At 29.0% G+C, this 24,724-nt stretch overlaps 1 protein-coding gene and 1 long non-coding RNA gene across 2 annotated transcripts; both read right to left on the minus strand.

Annotated features, from left to right (window-relative positions):
- Window positions 1–544: 544 nt before the first annotated feature.
- Window positions 545–1,011, minus strand: LOC147803053 (uncharacterized). The gene is made up of 3 exons (XR_015429655.1): window positions 971–1,011; window positions 811–883; window positions 545–730 (listed from the first exon to the last, which is right to left on the minus strand). It is a non-coding gene; the product is annotated as an uncharacterized LOC147803053 (long non-coding RNA).
- A 3,860-nt stretch (window positions 1,012–4,871) lies between these two features.
- On the minus strand, window positions 4,872–24,119 carry LOC122269664 (uncharacterized). Its single transcript, XM_087152859.1, has 8 exons — window positions 23,852–24,119; window positions 20,715–20,820; window positions 19,177–19,274; window positions 18,096–18,250; window positions 11,670–11,836; window positions 9,498–9,596; window positions 7,197–7,299; window positions 4,872–5,053 (listed from the first exon to the last, which is right to left on the minus strand). The coding sequence occupies exons 1-8, from the start codon at window positions 24,115–24,117 to the stop codon at window positions 4,872–4,874; spliced, it is 1,176 nt and encodes a 391-aa protein (XP_087008985.1). The 5' UTR covers window positions 24,118–24,119.
- Window positions 24,120–24,724: the final 605 nt, after the last annotated feature.

Genomic DNA, 24,724 nt, shown 5'->3' on the forward strand with positions numbered 1-24,724 from the left:
CCGGGATTCAATGGGTCGACATTTTCCCAATATAAAAACATCACAAGTGCTATATTCCTTAATTGATACATGTGATTAAGAAAATAGGTCAAATTAAAAAAATAATAGATTGTTTTTTTTTCTTTCAAAACAAAAAGCATAGTATTTCCTATTGCTCACGATAGATGGCACCACTAAATACTGATAGTTCTGTGCAAATTTTGAGGTTGGTACTACTACAAAATTATTGCAGTTTACAAACTGCAGTAACCTTGCAGTGCTTCAACTTCAAAAGTTCTGTAGCTAAATCAACAGTCTTCAAAATTCAATTTCTTTTTTTTTTTTGTTTTGTTTTTTTTTGTAGATTTTATGCAGTTTATTTTCAACTGGGAAAATCTGCTTTTAACCGCATTTATATAGTTACATTAAATGGATAAACTTCTCTGATAAAATTATATATTTTATAACATTATATATCTTTTTATAACAAAAATCCAACTGGTGTCAAAATTCGTAAAACATAAATGCGAACATATTTTAAAGAGTTAGATATAACCTACTGGGTTTTTATTTTTCGTTTTAACACAAAAAAAATATTTTACACATTATGAGTTGAAGAATTTTGTTTTTTCTTTTTAAAGAACTCCCAACCAATGTGAAATAAGGAATGGATAAAGTCTGTTGCCTGGACAAAAGATACTCCGAGCCAAATACCAAGGAATCCGCCAATATAGCTGAATATTTCCACTTTCTAGAATATAATACAAATTATGAATGAAAAATATAAGTTGTATATGAATATAATAAAAGTTTTTATTATTATATTTATACCTCATATTTTGGACTAAATTCAAGATGTGTAATTTCCTTATCATTAATATGCACATCTACGTATATTAAACTTCTGTAAGAAATATATATTTGTACAAATGAAAAAGTTTCAAAATTAAAATAAATTGAATTATGACAGTTATTGTCAGTAAAAGCTTACGAATCTTTAGTGTAACTCAATTTAGAAACTGCAGATGAATACTGAAAAAAATGGCACAAGATTAATAAACATTTTGTTCAAAGCAATGAGAATAAGCATTATTTTCTGACTGATATAGAACACAAAAACGTACGATTCTTTTTTATAATGACGCTCTGGTAATTACTTTACATAAAATTATCAAAATCATATTGTCTTTTTGTTTGAAAATAAATCTAGTAAACTTAAAAACTACATAAATAGTAAATTTGGTAAATTTATTTTTCCTCACTATGTCCACCGTTTTAACCCCTAACTCTTAAGTGCGTTTATTTGTTGCGCCACTAGGTAACATCGTATTCATTTCAAAGAGGTAACTGATATAAATGTTCTATCAAAGAATTTATGGATGTCATAAACTACTTTTTATATATCAGGCAACAGATTGATACATTTAATAATTATCATTAATAAAAATATTCACTTTAAAAATAAAAAAACGCATAAAATGAAAATATTTATATTTGCATATATAATAAAAAACATTATTTTTGCAACATTTAAAAATATGCATAGAAAACATAGAGAAATACAGCAAAAATAAAAGAATAATTTTAAAATTCTTCTAAATAATTTCCAATGAACATCTTGTAAAAGAGAAGAACCGGAAAAAGAAGTAGGGGTAAATTGGTTAAATCGGGAAGATGAGATTCAAAAGTAAATTGGAGCTAAACTGTTAGACCGATAAACTATAGCATTTATTCAAGATATTCTTCGTTTAGTTGTGTACAATATATCATTCATGAAAAGTCATAGATGTACTGCTTTTTTTACCAATATTTTCTTTCTAGAAAAAGTCAAATCGCCTACTATTGTAATGACCACATTACCCCACTAATGAGGTTAGACCGGATGCGCATGTTATCTCAATAAAAAATTTGAAAATACTTGAATTTCAGAGAAAAATAGCAGATACTTCTACTTTATGTGAATAATTCTGAAAATTGTGCTTGTAAGTTAAATGTGATGTAGACAAAGCCGTACTCAATAGGAAGGAGAAAAACAATAGACACGGACCCCGGTACTGCAAAGGGCCCTACCAAACTTTCTTACATAATATATTTTATAAGAAGGTTTAGTAGGTTATTAATTTATTAGTACTAGGGCTTTTTTTAAAGAAAATTGCCGAGAATTTCTTTTTATTTATGTAACAAAATACTATTTTGAAAAATGGGTCTTCAAAAATTTTACAAAATATGAAAATAAAGCTTTTTATACTTTTAGGAAAGGGTCCGCAATAAATTTTGTCTTGACGCCCATAAAACCTTTGCCCAACCCAGGTGCAGTTGTCTTCTTCCTCCGCTGGACATCTTGAACAATGAGATGTCTTAAACAGAAAATTACATTCTTTTTCTGAAATTTCATAAAGAAATATAATTTAACTTCAAAAGTTTAATTGTGCTAGGCATACTCCAATATTTGTGCGATTGTTTAGAAGCCAGATTAAGGCTGTTGTTGATTTTTTAATTTTAAAAAAAAATTCATAAATAATGTCGTTACACGAGTGAAAACAATTAAATATAAATATCCATTTATATCAAACCATCTCTAACTTTATTTGAGAATATTGTTGTACATCGAAAATATTTCATACCGATTCTTATACAACGCATAGAGTTTAGGATTTTACAGTTAGCGTTTAGTGAGAGATATTAAAGCAAAATTTGAAAAAAGGCTTACAGTTTATCTATACTTACAAAACTCAAATGTTAATCAGCTAACAAAAATAAGTCCCCTATTTAGTAACATTATATAAAGTTAATTACTTACAAAACTTAGTTGTAAAGGTTTCTCTAGTATGGTGTACGTATAAATCGTCTCCCTGAAATACGAATGTTGAAAAAGCTGAAAAAAAATCTAAAACATATAAACTTACAAGTTTTTTGTGTTTAAATAAATCCTTAAAATGTTTTAAAAGATGTTTTGGGAACATTAGCTAATAAAGTTTAACTATAACTTGTTGACTCCATACTTACTGACATTCCTCTTTACAATCTTTAAAACAGTCATATACGGTTCCTCTATTTATTTGTTGACATTCTGGACTCAATTTTCGTAAATGATCTGAAAATGATTACAATAACTTTATTTTTTTCAAAAATAACAGGAAAATAATAGCAATGATTACAATGATTATCATTTAATGAAGCTTCAGTATGGACTTTTTTTCTGAGAAGAATATGAAAAAAAAAATTCAAACTAAAAAATAATATTTTTAAAAACCACGTTTTTGTAGTGGAAAATAATAATTAAAAAGAAATTTGAAAAACGAAAAACGTGGGGCGCATGAAATGCATAACAGTAATGTTATAGTGTGTGTATGTGTGCTCTTGAGAATATGTGTATGGTATGTCTGTAATTGTAATTGTATCTGAATGTGGATGTGGAATATGTGTATGGTATATCTGTAATTGTATCTGAATGTGGATGTGGAATATGTTTGTGTATATGCATATGTATGTGGATGTATATGAGGCTGTGCATGTGTATGAGTAAAAAAATTTGTATACGTATGTGTATATATACTGTTATGTGTTTCATACGCCCCACGTTTTTCGTTTTTAAATTTTTTTTTAATTATTATTCTCCACTACAAAATCGTGGTTTTTAATAACATTATTTTTTAGTTTAAATTTTTTTATTTTAAATTATAATTTTTTTAATTTTTATTTTACATTTTTTAAAAGTTATTACTTTTCAATTATTAATCTTCACTACAAAAAACGTGGCTTTTAAAAATATATATTTTTATTTAGATTATTTTTCTTAGTCAAGAGTAGTCAAGACTACTACAAGACCACTACTAAAATAATAGAACATTCATTTTAAATTAGGGATACAAAAATCTTTATAGAAAAACAATACCTTTACGACTTTCATTAGTTTTATGCTGATGACAACCGAAACAATCTGGAAATGATTGAGGAAAAACTGGATCCAACCACGTGATTTTTCAGCCAATAAAAATACTCCGACAATAAAAATCTTTTCACCTGACATGTAATACTAATTTGAAATAATGGAATCGGCAACAAAAGACAATCTCGAAAATAATTTTTTTTAAAATTTTTTCTCTTCATTTTCATGCATTGTCATCCAATTCTGAACTATGTGCCAAATTTGAAGTTTGTAGCTAGTCGGGAAGTTAGTTTAAAATCGATTACGAAATTCCACCCGGACAGACATACACGAAGGCAAGTTTATATAAACGTGGTAATAATTACAGCAATAAGATTATTTTGAAGACAGCGAGCAAATAATTACATTAAATAAGTTGTGTTTCTGTGAATAATCTTTAGGAATTACATTAAACTTATTTTATTTCTGAAAATCTTTCAAAAATAATTAGTGAGGGTCTAAGAAAGATGGACAGAGTTTATTCAAATAAAAATAAAAGTACTAAAGATATAAATTTAAGAAATGCTTATTCAGATTTTAAATTTTTACACATGTACTGAGTATGTATTGGACAATTATTAATTGAATACTAAAAGCAAAATATGAAGAAAAAAAACTTTTGGGATAAAACTTAATAAGTGGCCATTTCTCTTTAATGTCGAGGTGAGATGGCAATTTAATACAAAGGGCCATTTAATAATCCATTCTATCGGAAAATATCTTAGGAGTGTAGAACTGGAATGTAATATTCAGGGTTTGTACTGTCCTCACTTTTTTAAAAAAAGAAAAGTGATTTAAATATTGTAATAAAAGCCGACCAAGTGACCGAGTAGTTAGCGCACCTAACTGCAGAGCCGATGGTCGCGGGTTCGAATCATGCTCAGGGCATGGATGTTTCTTTCCCTCTCTCTCTCTCTCTCTCTCTCTCTCTCCCTCTCTCTCTCTCTCTCTCTCTCTGTGTGTTCTACGTCCTTTCTCCTTTGTGATTGTATGATCGTGTGAATGTGACCAGCCCTACATACGGGTGTGCGGTTGTGTGACAATGTTCCACCACCGTGGCTTCGCTACAGGTGACTACTGGGAAACGAGAAGAGAGTATCAGTTCTGGTATTCCTGAGGCCAATGAGTCTACGTCCCATGTGCCCGCTATTAAAAAAATACATATATATTGTAATAAAAAAAGCTAATGGTTTATTTTGTTCGTAGTTTGCTAGTGGTTTGCTCTAAAAATTACCGAAACCATAATAAAACCATTAAAGAATCCGAATATTTCATAAGTAGCTTTAATTATTTAGAGCAGTGTTTCCCAAAGTGTGGTACGCGTACCCTCTGGGGTACGGGAACAGTTTAGCGGGGGTAAGCGTTCTTATGCGAAACATCTTGCAACAAACGAAAATTTCAAAAAAAATAAAAATTTAAAAATAAAGCTAGCCATGAAAATTTACGATTACGTACTTTTCTATTGGCTATTTTTTGCAGAGTTAACAGTTAATAACTGAAGTATGTTAAAAGAATAAAAATGTTTTTAAAAAAATACATAAATTTTTTTATTAGTGGTACACAGCGTTACGAAAAATTAAAAAAGGCTACACTAAAATCATAAGTTTGGGAAACACTGATTTGGAGATATTGAGAGTGGTGGAAAAGACTAATTTACTAAAATATGTCTCATTTTCTTAATTTTGCTATCTAATTTTAAATTTTTTTAGAAACCTACAATCCTTTATATGACACTACCTATTAATAGAAAGTGACCATATCTGCTCGATTTTATGTGGAACATAATGATGAGATGCTAAAAGAATTTATAGTGTCACTTCAACTTTAATATTCCTCTTCTTTTTTACTCTGGATCAAAAATTGAACTATGTTTGTGTCTTTTTAAAAAAAAAAATAACTTGGGCGTTAAAAAACAATAGAACTCTTAATTCCCGAAAAATGTTTGATACCTAAATAAAATAGACATTCATATTTTGCATTCTTTTTGTTGTCTCGAAAAGCAATGCTTTTAGTAGTAGGCGCCCCTCTTCGTGCAGAAATGACGTCATCATGGAAAGTCGAAGTTACTTATTTCTTCTTTTATGTGAAACCGAAAATATGCCGTAAACCGAAACTAAAACTCAGGTGGGCAGACATAAGCAAGTGGATTGAAATAAGTCAACTTCCGGTTCACGACATATTTTTGGTTTCATACCCGGACAGAAATAAGCAACCTTTGACTTTCCGAGATGACGTTTCTTCCACCGCATGAAGAGGGGAGCTTACTACTGCTTTGTCCTAATTGATAAACAAAATAAACTGCTCCTTGAGAAACATTAATATGTAATATATTAAATAATGTGGTAGATATTTAAGCAGTTCATCTTTCCTCTATGGCCATAACCTAGTTTTACCTTGCAAAAAATGTGTTTTATTCTGAAAATAACCTTCACAGTTGCAATAAAACCATTTTTTTCTGAAAATAATCTGAAAATATGAGCTATAAATTAACTTTATTTTTAAAATTATTTTAAAAATAATTATCGCAATTTAATTGTATTTTTTAAATAGTTTCATATAATTACATTCAATTAATTTATTTTTGTTAAATAATTACTATAAATTGATTTATTTTTGTTAAATAATTACAAATAAATTAATTTTGTTAAATAAATTTTGTCAATTAATTACAAAGACATTACAAATAAAATAATTATAAAGTTAAATAATTATTTTTGTTAAATAATTAATTCTTAGTATATCTATCATTTAATTAAGTCTTTAAAATCTATTTAATATCTATAATCAAATTACAAATTTTTTTTAAATCCATCCATTAATGATAACAAAAAGGGGTAATTTTTCTTCCTCATTTTTTTAATTATAAAGTCAGGTTAAGAAAAAAGTTTGATATTGATTTGATTTATATTTGTGCGTTGAAGATACTTGTTGATGCGGAACACACTGGAAAAATAGAGAGTCCATTGTCATCAATTTTAAGTTTGCAAATGAAATTTATAGATATTACATATAATTTGACCATTTTGCATTTTTTTATTAAATAAATGTCTCTTTAAATATGAAATTCCAACTCTTGGGAATTGACGCAAATTGAATATTCTCCAAACTGTATTTGTACGAAATACAGTCTTCTTCTAAATAGGTTTTTCCCTTAGACGAGTAAACTATTCCCCTATTAGAGCACTTTAAGAATTTTGTGTAGTAACTTGCTACTCATTTCAACTGGAACAATTGAAATTCTATAAAAAAAAATTACTGTCTCAAAATTATTAAAAATAATAGTGTATACCTTTTTCTGAACAGGGTTTTAATTTCGAAGGATAAATTATCGTCCTCTTAGAGCAGTTTAAGCAGTTTGTGTAATAATTTGCTTCACATTTCAACTGGCACATCTGAAATAACAAAATAAATAATAAATACTTTATACTTTATAATATTAACAAAATTTTAAAAATCTTACGACAATGAAAATTTAAATACAAAAAAACTTTCTATAGATTTCAATAGATAATTTATAATTTTTTAATATTTTTTTTCAACTTTTCTATTTGCGTGTAAAATCCAAGCAGTTCTTTCCATCCATTTGTACCGATCTCAGTATAAATATTTTTATCCTGCAAAAATTTATATTTATTACCCGGTTTGGAATTATAATATGTATGTAAAAAAATATATGAATCGCACAATTTCTTATCGAACAAACATTTCAGAGGATATATTTTTAACGAAATTTATTGCACGAATATATAAGAAAATGTCTTTTTAAATTTGTTTAAACTAAATTTCCTTTTTAAAAATGTTTCTAAAAGATATTTGGAGTGGCTGTTCAGATGACGATCAATTATCGTAAAACTTAAGTATGAAGTAAAGATATCCGTTATTAATGGAGTTGATAATAAATTAGCTTTTTATTTAATTTATTTAAATTTTTAATATTATTTAATAAGGTATTTTCTGTTAAACGCAGATTATTTCCAAAATGTTTTTATAAAATAATGATACATGTAATGAAATGTGTTTTAACTATCATTGTTTAGTTTTTACTTACATGATAACTATAAACATGATTTTCATGTAAAGAGAGAGATCTTTTAAATTTTTTGATACTCTGTGAGATATTTTACTTCATAACCAATATTGAGCAGAAGATTCATATAAGTGTTTTGCTGTCCTTAATAATGCAATTCTATTTCCGTATCTCAATAATTTTGAACCCCAAAAGGTAAAGTTAAGGAAAACAACAAACAAGGAACAAATTTGTTTTTGTGAAAAACTTCTCTGTGAAACTAACGCGTATTTCAGTAACACGGCAAAAAAAAAAAAAACACAAGAGCAGAAAACGATGAGAGAACTTTAATCAAACCTGTTGGATATTGAATTTATTTAACTATAACGAAGATAAGACAAGCTTTCTAGTAAATATTTAGCTTAAAGTTTCCGATGTCAAATATTACTCTTACCTGCTTCCTTTCATTATAAGGTGCAAATCAGCTTATACTTAAAATGCGAAAAATATTTTAGAGTGAGTTTTTTATTGAGTTGTGCGAAAGTAATTGTCTCAGTTTGTAATATATTTTGGTTTAATAACATATAATCTGAATCAAGTAATATATTATCACTTTAGATTCTTGGGATTATATACTTAATACTGTATTTAATACTGTATTTAGACTTCAGGAACGTAATAGATATATCCGTTATCAAAAATACGAGAAATCATCAACTGCTGCACATTGATAGAATCTTTAGCATAAGTTCAATTACGAATTTGCTTAAATTATTTTCACCCCAGTCACATCAGCCCATCTTAACGCCCTGGAATCTTATCTTTTCATCTTGAATCTGTATTCATATGCATAATGAGTCCCTTCTAAACGACATTAGTTCCTCACTACATCTCTATAGTAGTGCCTCTCTGTCCTCTCGATCACTGTGATTTTTCTTAATTTGTTTTTCATCTTTTTATTCTTTCTCCACTTCTTTCGCTCTTTGTTTCTTTTCTCTCCTTTATTTTCCTATTTTTCGCTGGCAATTTCATGTTTCATATTCCAAATCACTTTTGTTTCTTCTCAATCACGTTCGGAAGGTTTTGCAAATGGGCGTCCATTTTTGAGCGCTTGGAACATGTTAACTCTTATTTCCGATTTCTACATTTTTGAATCAATCTGTACAATTTCATATCAATCTATACAAAGAAATTTAATTTAACTTTAATTAATTTTAATTACAGCTTCAAACTATTGTACTAATAAAGTAAGAAAAACTAGCGTCTAAACTCGCTAGTAATGAAAAATTAAACGCATTCATAACTAAAGCATTAACTTAACCATTATTGTTATTAAATCTTTACCTTTTTCTTGGATTGGCTTTATTATCATTATATCTTTCCCTTTTTTTTAACACTATAGAGATTTGCATCGAATATATTAAGAATTTATCATCGCTAAAACTTTTAAACTTTCAACATTAAAGATTTATATTTCTAAGCACTAAAAAAAATTATACCCACTAAAATATTTATTCTTTTATCATTATTAAATAATATTTCCTTTTAAAAGATTAAGATTTTTATCATTATTAAAACATTTACCTTTTTCGATCGTGGTCCAGATTTCCCATTTTCTAACCAAAGCTTGATATAATCTGTGCAATTTGTTTTATAGGGAGGGGGGAGCCGTCTCTCTTCTTTCTATACAAGTTTGCATGAAAAAAATTTAGATAAATTAAGAAAATCTGTAAAATGAAGTATATATATATATATATATATATATATATATATATATATATATATATATATATATATATATATATATATATATATATATATATATATATATATATATATATATATATATATATATATATATATATATATATATATATATATATATATATAAAATGCGAGTGGCATCAACCCGATTCAGTTTAAGTCGGTGCCATGAGAACTGTAAGGGAAGTACTTGTAGCCTTTGGAAACTAAAAATGTAGATCTTTTAATATTAGGTGCGTTAACTAAATTGTTTTTTAAATATGAAGAATCGTTATCCAGCAAGGAGGGAATTAAAAACAATAAAAGCATCCGAAGAAACTGAAATGCATTTCCAAAATCACTTTTTGCTTCATTTAGTTTTATATGCCAATTAGATTAGTTTTTATTTTTTTTTATCTAGCTAATAATTCATTAGATTTAGATTTTCTTCTCTTTTTTTCTTGTTTAAACAATAACTTGCAGCTCTTAGCGTTTAAATTTTCGTATTAATCTAAATATATAAATTAAAGTAGGTGTTTAAAAACACTTTGCTGAAAGTATACGGTGTCATTTTAATTGAAGATATTCAGTTATCCTTTAGAACCAAATGAAGAGTTCTATTCAGAACTTTTTTCTGATCTACTCAAAAATTTTATGAATGACATACCTTATTTTTTAAGCTATTCTAAGAGAATTCAAAGGTATTCCCCATTTTTTTTATATAAACATGTGTATTTGATGTTTAAAAATAATTATATGTTTAAAAATAATAACTTATATGTTTAAAAATAATTTTATTAGAAATATTTTTATAAATGCTATTACTCACCTTTCCATAGTCTAGAGCAGGGGTGGCGAACCTTTATGCACCAACGTGCCATTTTCTCCAAAAAATTGCTTAATGAGGTCATAGACGTGCCGTCAAATAATTTTAACTTCGTGATTATTGGGAAAATAATAATACTAAATACTATCAACTCAAAACTCTTTATGTACATTGAAAATAATATACATTTTGCAATGTCTCAGTTATACGCGCAATTCAACTTAAAGTAACATCAGTATGACTTCTGTTGTTGCAGATTAAATGACCAATAAGTTATATTAGGTTGAAAGATGCTAGTTTAAGCAGGACTGTTGATTTTTTTGCTAGTTATTTATTGTTAGCTTGTTTTTTACGGTTATTAATTGTTTTTTAGTATTAATTTTTTTATTAATAATTGTTTATTCTTTTGTTTGTTTTTTGTGAATTTTAATTTAATTGTTACATATGCTTCATAGCGTAATAACAATTCATAATGTAACAACAATTGTGATCGGTGGAGTGCCCAAAATATTGTGTCGCGTGCAAAAAATGGCACGCGTGCCATTGGTTCGCCATCCCTGGTCTAGAGATAGAGTGCTGTGCGTATTTTTACTATTAAGATGAGAGTATTCTAAGACAGTGCTCTCCAACCTTTTTTATCGCCGCGGACCGGTCAACGCTTGTTAACTTTACCGTGGCCAGCTGAAGGAAAGGTGGCGTGGACGTTGATTGTTTATATTTTTAAGGTTTCGATTTAATAACTTTAATTCAATTGTATTTAAAAATGTCTTCAAGACAAAATACAATTACATATACCTTATTGGGTGCGGCATTAGGTGACGGATCTTAGTTTTAAGTTTGTCACAGATTAAGTTTTATTTCAACTAACAGTTAGCCTCTCATCCAAGGAAAGTCGCACAAAACCGGGAGAAATACACCACAGTAATAATTTAATTTCTTTAGATCTGCCGGTACCATTTGATAACCGGCTGCCCATGGATTAGGAACGGACCACTGTCCTAAAGCAGCAAAAACGTATGGTTGCATAATATTTAAAGTTCCTGTTAAATTAGTAGGTGATGTTAAACCCAGTAAAATGGCTCGCTATTTTTTTTTCAAAAATTGTTAATAAGTATCGTTTTTAGATAAGAAGTAAGTATCTAATCCTATTCAATTTAAAACTGAGTATTTATGTTTAAAATACTTACCATTTCAACGTTTATTCGGTATGATTTACCTGGACGAAAAAAGTGCCCAGATAAGAAAGGATTAGATGCGTCAAACTGCGAATGAACTGTAAAAAATATTCCTGCGGGAATATCAGGTTGAAACATCTCAGGTGGCTTAAAGACGAAATCTCTAAGGTGGATCAACTCTAATAAAAATAAAAATAAATTCACTCTCATTACTAAAATTAAATATTAATAAACTATATATATTTTAAGTTTTTAATTCGTGTATAGTTGATTTCTAACTTTTCATTCACATATATGGGTGATTCTCACGAAACATGACAATTGGGACCTAAACATTTCTTCAAATTTAAAGTCTTCAAAATAATCTAAATTTTTTTTTGTTTACTTCTTTAGCTACACTTATTAATATCTTATAGACAGCAGTGTAGTTTATTGACATTTGCTCTAGAAAAAAAAATAAAATAGAAATTCACCAAATCTTGAATGCCAGGAAAATGACATATTACCTTAGAAGTTTAAAAAACAGTCATTTTAAGTTAATAGTAAGTAACTCAACTTAAGCCTTCATGTTAGATGTACCATAAATTGCTTAAATTAATTCTTTTTATTCACTGTAGAAAGAAACAAAAAAATTTTTGTTGCTGATATGTACAGATTAAAATTGTGTATAATAATCAATCATTAAATAAATAAATAACTTTGATTACATCCAAGCATATTACAATCATACATAAACTTGGTATTAGGTTAATATTTGCTTTCCCTCCTTATAGTATTAGCAGTTAAAAAGAATTTCTGGTAACACTTAAATGTCCTGGCATTCATAAGCCATGAAAATGACAAATTCGATATTTTATAGCATATAACTTTACATTAATTTAATATTTTGGCCGAGGACGTTTATATTCTGCAGAAAACAACAGTATTCCTTAAAATAACTCAGATAAATCTATGTTGTTTTTGTTATTAATGATTTCAAGAAGCCAGGAAAATGACAGCATGAAAACCTACTCACCTTGAACAAATTTTTGACATAGATTTTGAGCCAGAAAATTGGCTCTTTATTCATACAACAAGACATGCTCAGATAGGAGGGTATCTAATCAATCTATTAACATTAGATATTGATTCCTGGCGCTAACTATTTTGGTTATAAAACACTAAATAAAAGTAGCCAGGAAAATGACAGATTTTCATGGGACAAACAAATTATTGACAAAAAAAACTATTTTAAACGAAGTTTTAGTAAACGATACCCTCTGCGGATGTTCTAGAAATGCTTACATAGGATAAGATAAAAAAATTAGATTTTGAAAAATGTATGGGAAGTTTTAAAGCTAGTTATTATTGGAAATATTGTTTGGGACAAGCCTGGAAAATGACATTTTGACATTCAATTAAATTTTTTAAGTATACAAAACAGTCAATGCTAGTGCAAAGTCATTTTAAAATGCTAACAGCAATGCTATTTATTAATTTTTTTTAAAAAAGTTCTTCTAGTATTATAATATTAGATCTTGGAGCAAGGGACAGTGAATTGTCATGTTTCGTGAGAATCACCCATATATATAAATATCACATAAATATCATATATATATATATATATATATATATATATATATATATATATAATTCAAAAATTATAAATACTTTTGTATTAATAAAAGAATTTAAACTCTTTCGGTTTTATAAAATGTCTTTGTTAAAGAGTAAGCATAGAGATATTCTATTTTGGGAATTCAAGGCTGAAAACATACCATTGAATTATAATTAGATTTATATTTAGATTTAGGTTTCAAAGGAGGAGTTACTTTTAGAATCGTCCCCTCTTTCACTTCCATATTAGGAAGCATTAAATGATTTTCGGTGATGAGTAAGGTTACAAGACTGTGCCTTTTTACCCCAATCTGTGTTTGTATAAAACGTAGGAACACTAGTTTTTGCGTGTCCTTTTCATCATGTTGTGATCCTCATAAGTTGTTCCGGAATTGGCAGAAGTCTTGTCCACCCCCTCCCTTGTGGAGTGCTCATGTGAACTGTTATAACCACCAGCATACCTTTAAATAAACCTATTGATAAAGTATTATGCCTGACGACTGCATTATTAAAGCTGAATACAACAACGATAACAGGGATGAAGCCCTGTTATTATATATATATATATATACACTAGAGGGCTCCGCCCCCTGCTCGCTACCGCTCGCCAACCCCCGATAATTGCTACGCAATTACATTTTAGTTCTCTTCTCGAACAAACTTAAAGTCATTTTCCTGGAGATCAGCTGGCAGTTTTTCATCCTCCAACATCCCATAGAGAGAATATGATTGGATTGTAAAATGTCAGAGGTCCTTGTTATCAGCATTATAAACTTATATAAAGCAATTTTAATACAAGCAATAATATAAACTTATATAAAGCGAGAAAGCAATATTATTTAACAAATTACTATAGGGCATTAGCCGGAGAATAGAAGCACACGTGGTCTCAGTAATCGAAACTCAGTAATCGAAGCACACGTGGCGGAGCCTAACTCGGGTTGACTATATTTGAGGGTGCACCTTGATTCTCTCCAAGTTCTAATCGCGGTTGATCACCAAGCTGGACGATGTTGAAACCCAATTGTGATTCTGATTGGTTTAGATTCTAGCGTTATTTTTAAATGTTCAACGGTATATGTGATTTCAGAGGTCCGTTGGTTCTAAGTTGGATACCGGCTGGCAAGGTTACTTTTTCTTCTGGTCAATAAGATCAAAAGTATGTGGGCAGTCATAAAAAGGGACTTCAGAAAAAAATTTCATCGCCAGTCCGGTACCACAGACGCAATTTTTGATTCGTATTTCGCCGAATGTATGTGGCAATGGAGGTACACAGATTCTATTCATGATAAATTTAGACAGTATTCTAACTGCTATTAGAGAATTTGGTGCACCTAAATCTGAGGATATTCAAGCTTAAAGAAGAAGTGAGTTGTTTCTTTTCCTTTTCTTTCTATGCTCACTCCATTCATTTTTGTTTCGATTCAAAATGCATTTTCTTGGGTTTATTAATTTTGCTCATATTGGGTTCATTGCTATTTTATAATGTTTTGGCCGATGTTTTGTTGAAATTTTTCAATGTTTTATTGAAATATCATTATATTTTGGCCGCCATTTCCTGTTGCCACAAGAAGGGCGCCAAACATAAGTCGCCAATTTCGCCAAGGGACACCCTCAAGTACATTTTTACCCCTACTAATTCAAATCATTGTTGATCATATAGGATGCCGGACGCTCCATATATGGTGCTTCATCTCCCCCCCTCAGTAATTTAAATTTAAAACTGAAAACATTTAAAACCTATGAAAAAAATCCTTAAAATGTGGCAATCCAATTAAAACATGTAATATTAATAAGTTGATGCTGAGTAATATTTCAAAAGCAAAACCCATTGCAAGTAATTGCCCAATTAACTACAACACTGTCAACTGACAAAATATTTCAGTTTCAATCAGACAAAAAGCAAATTATATAATAAAAACACATGTGACTGAAATTCGACAAATTAAATTAAGCAATTTAATTTTTTTGTCATATTGAATACTAATAAAAAAACAAATGTAAAATGAAGTAATTATGTTATCAATAAACATTTTTGTCTGAATTGTCATAAAAAAATAAGGTGAAAACAATAAAATCAAAAATTATTTATAATAGATCTCTGAATATTCACAGAACCTAGCTATGTACATTTTTCATTGATTTCTCTTTTCACATCATATTGTGTAAAATGATTAGCACTTTTATGCATTATTTAAAAAATATCTCAAACAAATATGAACTGTTAATTAATATTTCTGGCTGCACGATTTTTTGACAGTAAGCAAAAAACAGTTAAAAGTAAGAAAAAACAATGATAAAATTAAAAATTATTTACAAAACATCCTTATATACAACATTTTTTATCAATCTCTTTTCCATATTATTCGTTTTCATTTAAACGTCTTGACTCTTCAACGTTTCTTCGCCGCGCATTTCGCTGTCGCGTATTGATAGTACTGCGATTATTTTCCCGGTAATTTTGTACTGCTAAATTTCAGCCCTATGTCACTGTTGATATCCCCTAAGATATTCACGGCGATCCATTTTTTACAAAAGATATAAGTATTTTAAAGTAAGCTCTGTTCAATATATTTCACACATTCAATACAAAATAAAATTCTCAACAAGATTTAACTGGTAAGTTTAGTTGTAACATTTCTGCAGACAGCATTATTAAAAATTATTACCGTTACACACACATGCGTTCTCAATTTTGATTGGCTGTTTTGTGCGTTACTAACCAGAAGTCTTCTGTGATTGGCTGTGTGTTACCGTTCCACTCTTTTCTTATATATAAAGATATATATATAGCCGACCGGCCTGTGTAGGAGGCAGGGAACTGTCCTTTCATCAGAAAGGTTCTGGGTTCGAATCCCGGGCAAGGCATGGATGTTTCTTTCGCTCTATCTGTGTTCTATGTCCTTTCTCCTTTGTGTGTGAATGTGACCCGCCCTATAAATGGGTTGTGGTAGTGTGACGTGGGCAACGCTGCTCCACTGCCATGGCTTCGCCACAGGTGCCCACTGCGTAACGAAAAGAGAGTTAGCAGTTCTGGCTCTTTCTGTGGCCAATAGTTCCAAGTGCCCGCCATTTAAAAAAAAATTTATATATGTATATACATATATATATATATATATATATATATATATATATATATATATATATATATATATATATATATATATATATATATATATATATATATATATATATATATATATATATATATATATATATATATATATAATGTGATATTTTTAAACTAATTCATAATGAAAAAAAATGCAAGCGAGAAATGGAATTATCAGGTTGAGTAAAAAGTTTTCCGCCAAAGGGAAATACCTCCGTGCCAGCAGCAGCCATTGCCGTGGTGGTTAACTTTTTTTGAAACGGGCTTTTGTATTTTAAAGCAGAACTACACAATTGTGTAATTTGTTTGTCAAAACTTTAGCATCTTGTGCACCAAAATGTTTTTTAAAATGGAGCTATCACGTTAACAGATCAGACCCATTATGTACTATGAGTTCCGAAATAAACTAAGTGTAACTGAATGCCACAAGAAAATGTGTAAAAGTTTAGGTTTCAATACTGTTTCTTATGAGGATACAGTAAAACTTTGGTTTCGAAAGTTTAATACTGGGAATTTCAACATTGAAGATGAACCACGTTCTGGCCGCCCTATTGAGGTAGATTGTGACCAGTTAAAGCAAATTATTGTTCAAGACAGAAATTTTTCAACACGAACTATTGCGTTAGAGCTTGACATTTGCCAAAAAACAATAGCAAATACTCTCAAATGCATAAATCTAACAGTTAAGTTTAACCGTTGAGTGACTCGCGAATTGACTGCTGAAGACAAGAGCAAGAGAAAAGCGGCCTGTTTGGTTCTGCTCAGAGATCAAAGAAAAGAGGACGTTCTGGACAGAATTGTGACCTGTGATGAAAAATGGGCATACTACAACAATACTAGCCGTAGAGGAGGGTGTTCAGCATCCGGGGAATCAGGAAGTTCGGTTGCAAGATGAACGCTAACTAACAAGAAGGTCCTTCTCCGTATCTGCTGGGATTGTCGTGGAATTATCTACAAGGAGTACCTTAAAAGCGGGTAGGCTATCAACAGTACAATATACAGCAATATGCTAATCAAAGTTAGCGATGCGATTCGCGAAAAACGAGAAAACGAGCTCAGAAGGAAGGTGATTCTCTTTCATCAAGATAACGCTTGGCCACATGTTAGTGCAATGACCGGCATGACGCTCCACACGTTAGAGTGGGATTTGATGCAACATCCACCATACACCACAGACATGGCGCCTTCGGATTACCATCTGTTTTCAAATCTGCAGCTGCATCTTGATGGCACAATCTTCCGTTCAAATGACGAGGTCATAAATGAAGTCGATTGCTTTCTCTACTCGCGCACCCCCCAGTTCTTCGCAGAAGGGAATGAAAAGTTGCCAAAACGTTGGCAGACTATTGTTGATTTGAATGGAGATAACTATTCTCATTAGCTTTGCTGATTTTGTATGTGTTTGTCATTTTTCAGGATTTTTTTTTTTTTTGGCGGAAAACTTTTTACTCAACCCTATAATTACATAACTTAGCTATAATTTCAAATTTTTTTTATATTCCAAAATGTTGTCATAGTAATTTTCAGCAGCTTATGACTTTTTTCTGAGATAAAAACAAAAATAACATAATTAACAACTTCGCAAAACTTTTAATTATTAACAGTATTTGAATCGTTTTCAGTTTATATCAAGAAATAAAATTGCCTTTTTTTATTTAACTTTACCGTCCGTTTTTATTAAGCATTTTTGAATTTAGGAATATTCCCTTAAACTTTGTCTGAATACTTACTTGATGAACCTTTGCCAATTTCGAAAATGTTTCTTTGAAACTCGTATATTGGTTCTTTTTGTTCTTCTGTAACTGAAGCGTATGAATAGCAATTTGATATAGCTTTGTATGAATATGATATTCTTGGCAGTGGGTCTTTATCCCAATATCTGGTGCTAGAAAAGAAACAAATATTTCAGCAATATAATTCCCGAATAATGATTATAATATTGAACAAATTTATATAAATATTTATTTTTAAATAAATTTACCAATTTATCAAATATATACACCGTTAGAATTTTCATTCTAAAATTACTATAAAATAACCCGCAGCAGACTATCCATCCAATTAACCTTAAAGTATGGTAAAAAAAAAAGCATATTTTACCTTCACGGTTTTGAAAACATTTACAACTAGCTTCAAAACCATAGGAAAAGAAATTTAACTGGGCATTGGAGCTATTATTTTCGTTAGCTTGTGGCTGAATTGTGTTTTCTCAATTAAACCGTTGAATGTGACTTAATTAGTGTATCTGGTTGTTCTAATATTCGTATGAAATGGGAAATACTGGACTTTTTGTATTAAGCAGCTTTATGGTGCTTCCATCTATGCGGGAATAACAGTATCATATTCTAATAGTCCAGAGTCACAAACTGGGAAGTTCAGGATACTGGAAACTCTTCTTGTGTTGAAGAGAATGGAATAAATATTGTGGTGCCGACGCTGGGACACGAACCCGCGTTGTATCGGTCATGAGATTCAGATTAGCCATCTCGATTGTAATATATACTCAGCTGCAAGAAACTAAGGGGGTTCACTAGGTGGCCTATTTGGTGTGATAAAATTCTGGTTACTTAGCCGTATTAGATAATACCTGTTAATGAACGGTTTTTTTCCAATCTTACAGTTTGGATAGCATCTTATTTATAGTTATTTGACAGCTTTGCTTAAATATGGTAAAATAACAATTAAACAAGTTGTCGTTTAGCCATTTTTTCTGAGAAATTTCAAACAGTGTAGCAATGACATTTTGACGTTAAAATAATCAAATAAATTATAAAGTCAATCAAAACTTTTAAGGAAATGTAATTTACTTACTCATTTATATCTCGTGGATGAACTAAAATATCTAAGAGATTATATTCCAGTTCATGAAGGTCCATTTCATTTAATTCCAAAAGGTATTTCTTCTTTACCTGAATAAATTTTGCATGCAAAAAATATTATTATCAATAAAATACATTAATTGGCAAGGAAATATTTTTATTTGCTCTCTCTCTCTCTCTCTCTCACGATTGAACTATTTTAATAATATTCTATTGTGCATGATATAAATTTCTTACATTACTAGTACACTATAATACAATACACATTTAGTACAATAATATTTTTTTGATGAAACTCAAGCAAATTTCGTCAACAATTCGAGAATAAAGCATAAAATGTATTCACAATTATTTTTAACTGTGGCTATCGTTCACTATCTTTAGATTGGTATTTTAAATTTAGTAACTGATGTCAATATTGTCAAATATTGAACATATAGGGGAGAGGGCAGCTAGTGGGGACATAGGGCTGAAGTGGACATATTTTATATTTATTTATTTATTTCTCAAATTACTTTTGTGATATATCGTAAATTGGCAACACTGGCGTACATCTCCATGTACACTTGGAAAATATCACAGTCAATACTTTAGAAATTTTAGAGAAAAAGCTCTTAAAGGTGCAAAAGTAGCTTTCAAATTTTCTCTTTTCAAGTTTATTAACAATTTTTTTACATTTAAAAGTAATGATATTAATGTAAATGTAACGATAAAAGTAATAATAAAGGTAATTACATTTGAAAGTAATGATATATTATAAATGATACTGTCTTTTTTTTATTACTAACCTTTGCTCGATATAGTTTCAATTTTTCAATTAATCGGTATTAGGCATAAACAATCATATGTCATCTTGGGGCCGGTGTAGAAACATAGTGACACAGGACTAGGGCGGACATGCTTTAAGTGGATTTTTTTTATCTATAAGTAAATCGCAGTTCGATTTAAGTAAAATAAACCTTCTTGACAACACTTAATCAATAAGAGTTAACAACTTTGTGATAGAAATCAAGTTTTCCTTGGGAAAAAAAAAGAAAAAACAGTGTTGTGCTATATGTTAGCAGATTCGAAGTTATTCATAGATTTTGAGCTTATAATGTTCGATTCTCAGAGAAAAGAGATAGACATAGCTCTTTGAAATTTCATATGTTTAAAAAATAATGTATAGCATAAAAAGAATTTAAGCTAGAAGTTAGCCAGTAAATTAGTTTCGATATAAATATTCGCAACAAAATAACCAAATAATTAAAATAGAAAAAATAAAACAAAACTTTCAGTGCAGAAATATTTAAATCCAATAGATTAAAAAACGGAAGTATTTTTTTATCACAATTAAATGGCAGGGATTTTAATTTTAATAAAAACTACAGTAATAGCGAAAACTGAAGAAAAAAAAAATAATAATGTTAGAAAGACTGCATCCTTGTCATTCTTTTTAGGGTTGGGTGTGGCAAAGAATTAAAACGGGGATGTTTATTGTCACTCAATTATGTGGTCTGTGTGCACTCATAAATGAAATTTTTTCCTTACAGTGATATTACGTATGGAGCAGTATCCCTTATATTTGTCACAGAATTCATCGTCAGCTACAATGCATCTATCCGGATACTTCTCACAGTACTTTTCTCTACTAATTCTAAAATTAAAAAAATGAGATGAAATGTGAAAGAAATGCATTATAATGGCACGCAACAAAATAATAATATAATTATCCACGAAAATGTCAGTGGCTAAATGCATAAAATAATTGAATAAAATTGAGCCATTTCTGCTTCGTCATTATATTTATGTACATTCGTTTGTGGTGCTGAGGATATCCAACAAAATCCATGTGTATTTGACCTAGTTCGCCATTCTATGGCCCGACTGCGTAACGTACGCATCTCGTGTAATAGTAGAAACTTTTAACATATTCGGAGACATTTTCACATATCATTTACCACAGCACATGTAATATTTTTGACGAATAAATATTTTAAATGATTTCGGTCTTGTGTTTCTTTATTTCTTGTACCAGTCATATTACTCTTCCCTTTGACTTTTTTGAATCCTAGTCATGTTCCCGACCTCTCCTTAAAGAGTTTTTACCAACATATATATATATATATAGGGAAGAGTCGGGTAGCCCCGCCCAGCGGATACCCCCACCCACTGTCAATTTTATATGTATAGAATATTTTTTCAAGTCAATGGGCCATCAGACATTAATTGTTATATTAAAAAAAGATTATTTTCAAAGTTTCAAGTATTTATGCAGCTGGTAACATGGTAAACAATAGTTTTGAAAATATGTTGAATACAGTAGTCATGAAATTAAGAAAAATTGGTTGAATGTTTCGGTTAAACTTCATTTTAATACTAAAAGAATAATTTTTTCTATACATACAGCCTTAAAGTATGTAGTCATAAGTTTAATTTGCACAAAGAAAGAAGTTTGTATGTAAAAAATTGTTCGAGTAATTACAAATTTACAAAAAAATTGGATTTCGGATAGCCCCGCTCACATGAATGTCGGGTATCTCCGCCCAATTTTATTTCGTCGATAAATGTACGGTTGCAAAGATTATTATTTTATTGCTTCAAATTTGAATGTTATTTGCATTTTTAACAACAAATATATGTTTTAATATTATATGAAACATAAATTTATATATTTAAAATGAAAAATTAAATATTTTTAAAATGTAATTGATATATCCAAATTAAATTTAATATCAAGAAATTATAAATATTATGATAATCTATTTGCTTACTTATTTATTTTCACTTATTTGTGAACGAATCAGTCTACAGAAGCATTTGAATGCAATCAAAATACAAAGTGAATTTGTAATTTTATAAGAAGTATTTTATATTAAGTTTATAAGAAGAGATGAACCAAATAAGTTACATTGAAAAACAACTATTGTTATTAATTATTGTTACTTAAATTAAATTATTTTCGTTAAATATTTAATATAAATATATATTAATATTATAATATATTAATATACATTAATAATGATAAAAAGTATGACATTTGTTGTTATTAAATGACAGAAATCACTAAAAGTATATAAATATGTAATAAATAAAGTAATTTTGTGATAAAAATGATAAATGAGGTTTATTTATTGTCAATACATTGGTCATTCTCATTTACACCTGAAAAAATAGCCAAAAAACACAATTTTTGTAACTGGGCGGGACTACCCGACACATTTTGAAAAGAGCTGAAAAGCATGTTTTTTTAAATTTCTATTTTTTAAAGTTTAACTATTCTTTTTTTGGTTTATTCTTTTTGCATTATTTAATTAGATGATAAAACAATAGAAACATACAGAAATGTTGATTATTATTTAGTATTATACAGAAATATAAGCAATACACCTTAAGTGAGCGGGGCTACCCCACTCTTCCCTATATATATATATATATATATATATATATATACAATATATATATATATATATAAGTTTATAGACTTTACCCTTCTGTTATGCATTCTTTAATAACAGTTAAGTCTACACGTACTACTTGTATTCATCGGGGGTGTTGATTTATAGGTTAGAATTCCTATAAAAAACTGTTAATTAACACTGGACATTCAGAATTAAGCTAAAAAATTATTAAATAAAGGGTACAAGTAAGAAGTTCCATTAATATATTAATTTATCCAGTATGAAAGTTGATATATCCTAGCTATTCTGTCCAGTGGCTTTAGGAATAGCTTATCATAATTAGCATTCAGCCTAAAAATAAATCAGAGCTAGTACTATGATCAGAAATAAAATAAATTAACGTCCCAAATTTATTAGAGTTTTGTTAAAATGAAATTGAAAGAATCAATAAGAAAAATTTTCACTAATTAGATATATTTTGTAATTATCAGTCTGTTTTAAAAAAGTTTTTATACTGCAATTAATTCTATAAAAGCTTATAATCTGATTGGTAATTATATTAAAAAAACATTTTCGGCATAGTTGAAATTAAAATCAATACTTTTAAGTGGAATGTTAGTAGTTTCTTTTGTCCAGAAGATTGATGTAAATTTGTCTATCTTCATTATTTTTAAAAGTTAAATCACGAAAATTCACTTGAAGATATCAAATATTAGCTTTGGTCAAAAATTATTAGATAAATTCCTAAAATAAAATTTTAAATTCATCAGAATTAATAACCAAATGATCATTAATACATCTGAGAAAGGGTAACTTTATAGGAAGATTAAGGTTATTAAATGACTTAATGAATTTATATTCTCTTAGAGAAAGAGAATTGCAGCAGACATTAAATCTAAAAATATTTGCTATGAGAGATACCATCAATTTGTTGAAAAAGGCAGTCATTAAAAAATTATTGTTTAGGCTAATATAAACAAGGAATCTTCAGTTTCTTTTTCTATTATATTATTAAGATTATTATGTTATTAAGATTACTATATTAAGATAAGATTATTTTAAGATTATAATAAAATTAAATTATATACAAAAGTCATCGTCAAGACACATCCTTTACGATAAATGCGATATTTCTGAATAAAGAATAATTATTAATAATTATTACTTTATTATATTTTATATATATTATTCAGGCAATTTTTTTAATGAAATATATGTGTTAAAATCTGGCATTCATTATTTGTACTAGCAGACCTAAGAAGTCTTATGCAATGAATGTAAGCTTACTTCACGCTGCTGCAAAATGTGAATGCCGGTGTCAAATACTTCTCAGGCGAGATAATGTCTGTAGTGACCACAGTAGGATATTCAAAAACATAGTTGAGAAAAGTGATGACTTGATAAACAAATGCAGATAAGAGCAGCAGAAGTACAATACCCTTGAATACAGTCTTTACTGCGCTGCTTTTCAGCATGCGGAAAACAGCTTTTGTGTATGACCCATTGCGAGAAGGAATTTTTCCTTCATTTTCAGCAGGAACTTCTTCTGTCATGTTTGAAACTAAGAAAAAATTAACTCTGTAAGGGAAAATCCTTCGATATATGGTTCAATTTCAGTCTAAGTAAGTTCTAGGTCTAAGTAAATAATTGAGGAACTTGGTGGAGATTTTAAGTAAAACTTTAAAAATTAGCCCTTTGCTTACGGCGTTTACTATGATAAAGCCTGTCATTCTGTCCCGCCTGTTATACCAGTCGTAAGCAAAAAGCTAAGCAGCCAGAGCTGATGATAAAACACTGGAAACTAATTGTGTGAGGAATCCTGTAGTACAGAATTTTGGCAAACTGTTCCCCTAAAAACTCTCACTGATGTCTATGAGAGTAGTTTAAACTAAGTGTTTTGATAAAATAAAACAAGAAAAATGCATTGGATTACTATACTATTAGTTCGCTATTATTGATTTTAAGTTTTTTTTTTAAATAATAATAATTAAATTGGGTATATTTATATTGCACTTTATATTGCAAATAAAATAATAGAACTGTTTATAATTAAAAATTATTTAATACATTTACTATAAATTTTTAGAGAATTCAAGCAAAACCTTTTTTTAAAAAATTCGACATTAAAAAGGAAATTTTTGAGACATTTAACTACTTTTG

Source organism: Parasteatoda tepidariorum, chromosome 10 (genome assembly GCF_982258835.1).
Source record: "Parasteatoda tepidariorum strain Cologne lab strain chromosome 10, Ptep-v5.0, whole genome shotgun sequence".
Lineage (NCBI taxonomy): Eukaryota > Metazoa > Arthropoda > Arachnida > Araneae > Theridiidae > Parasteatoda > Parasteatoda tepidariorum.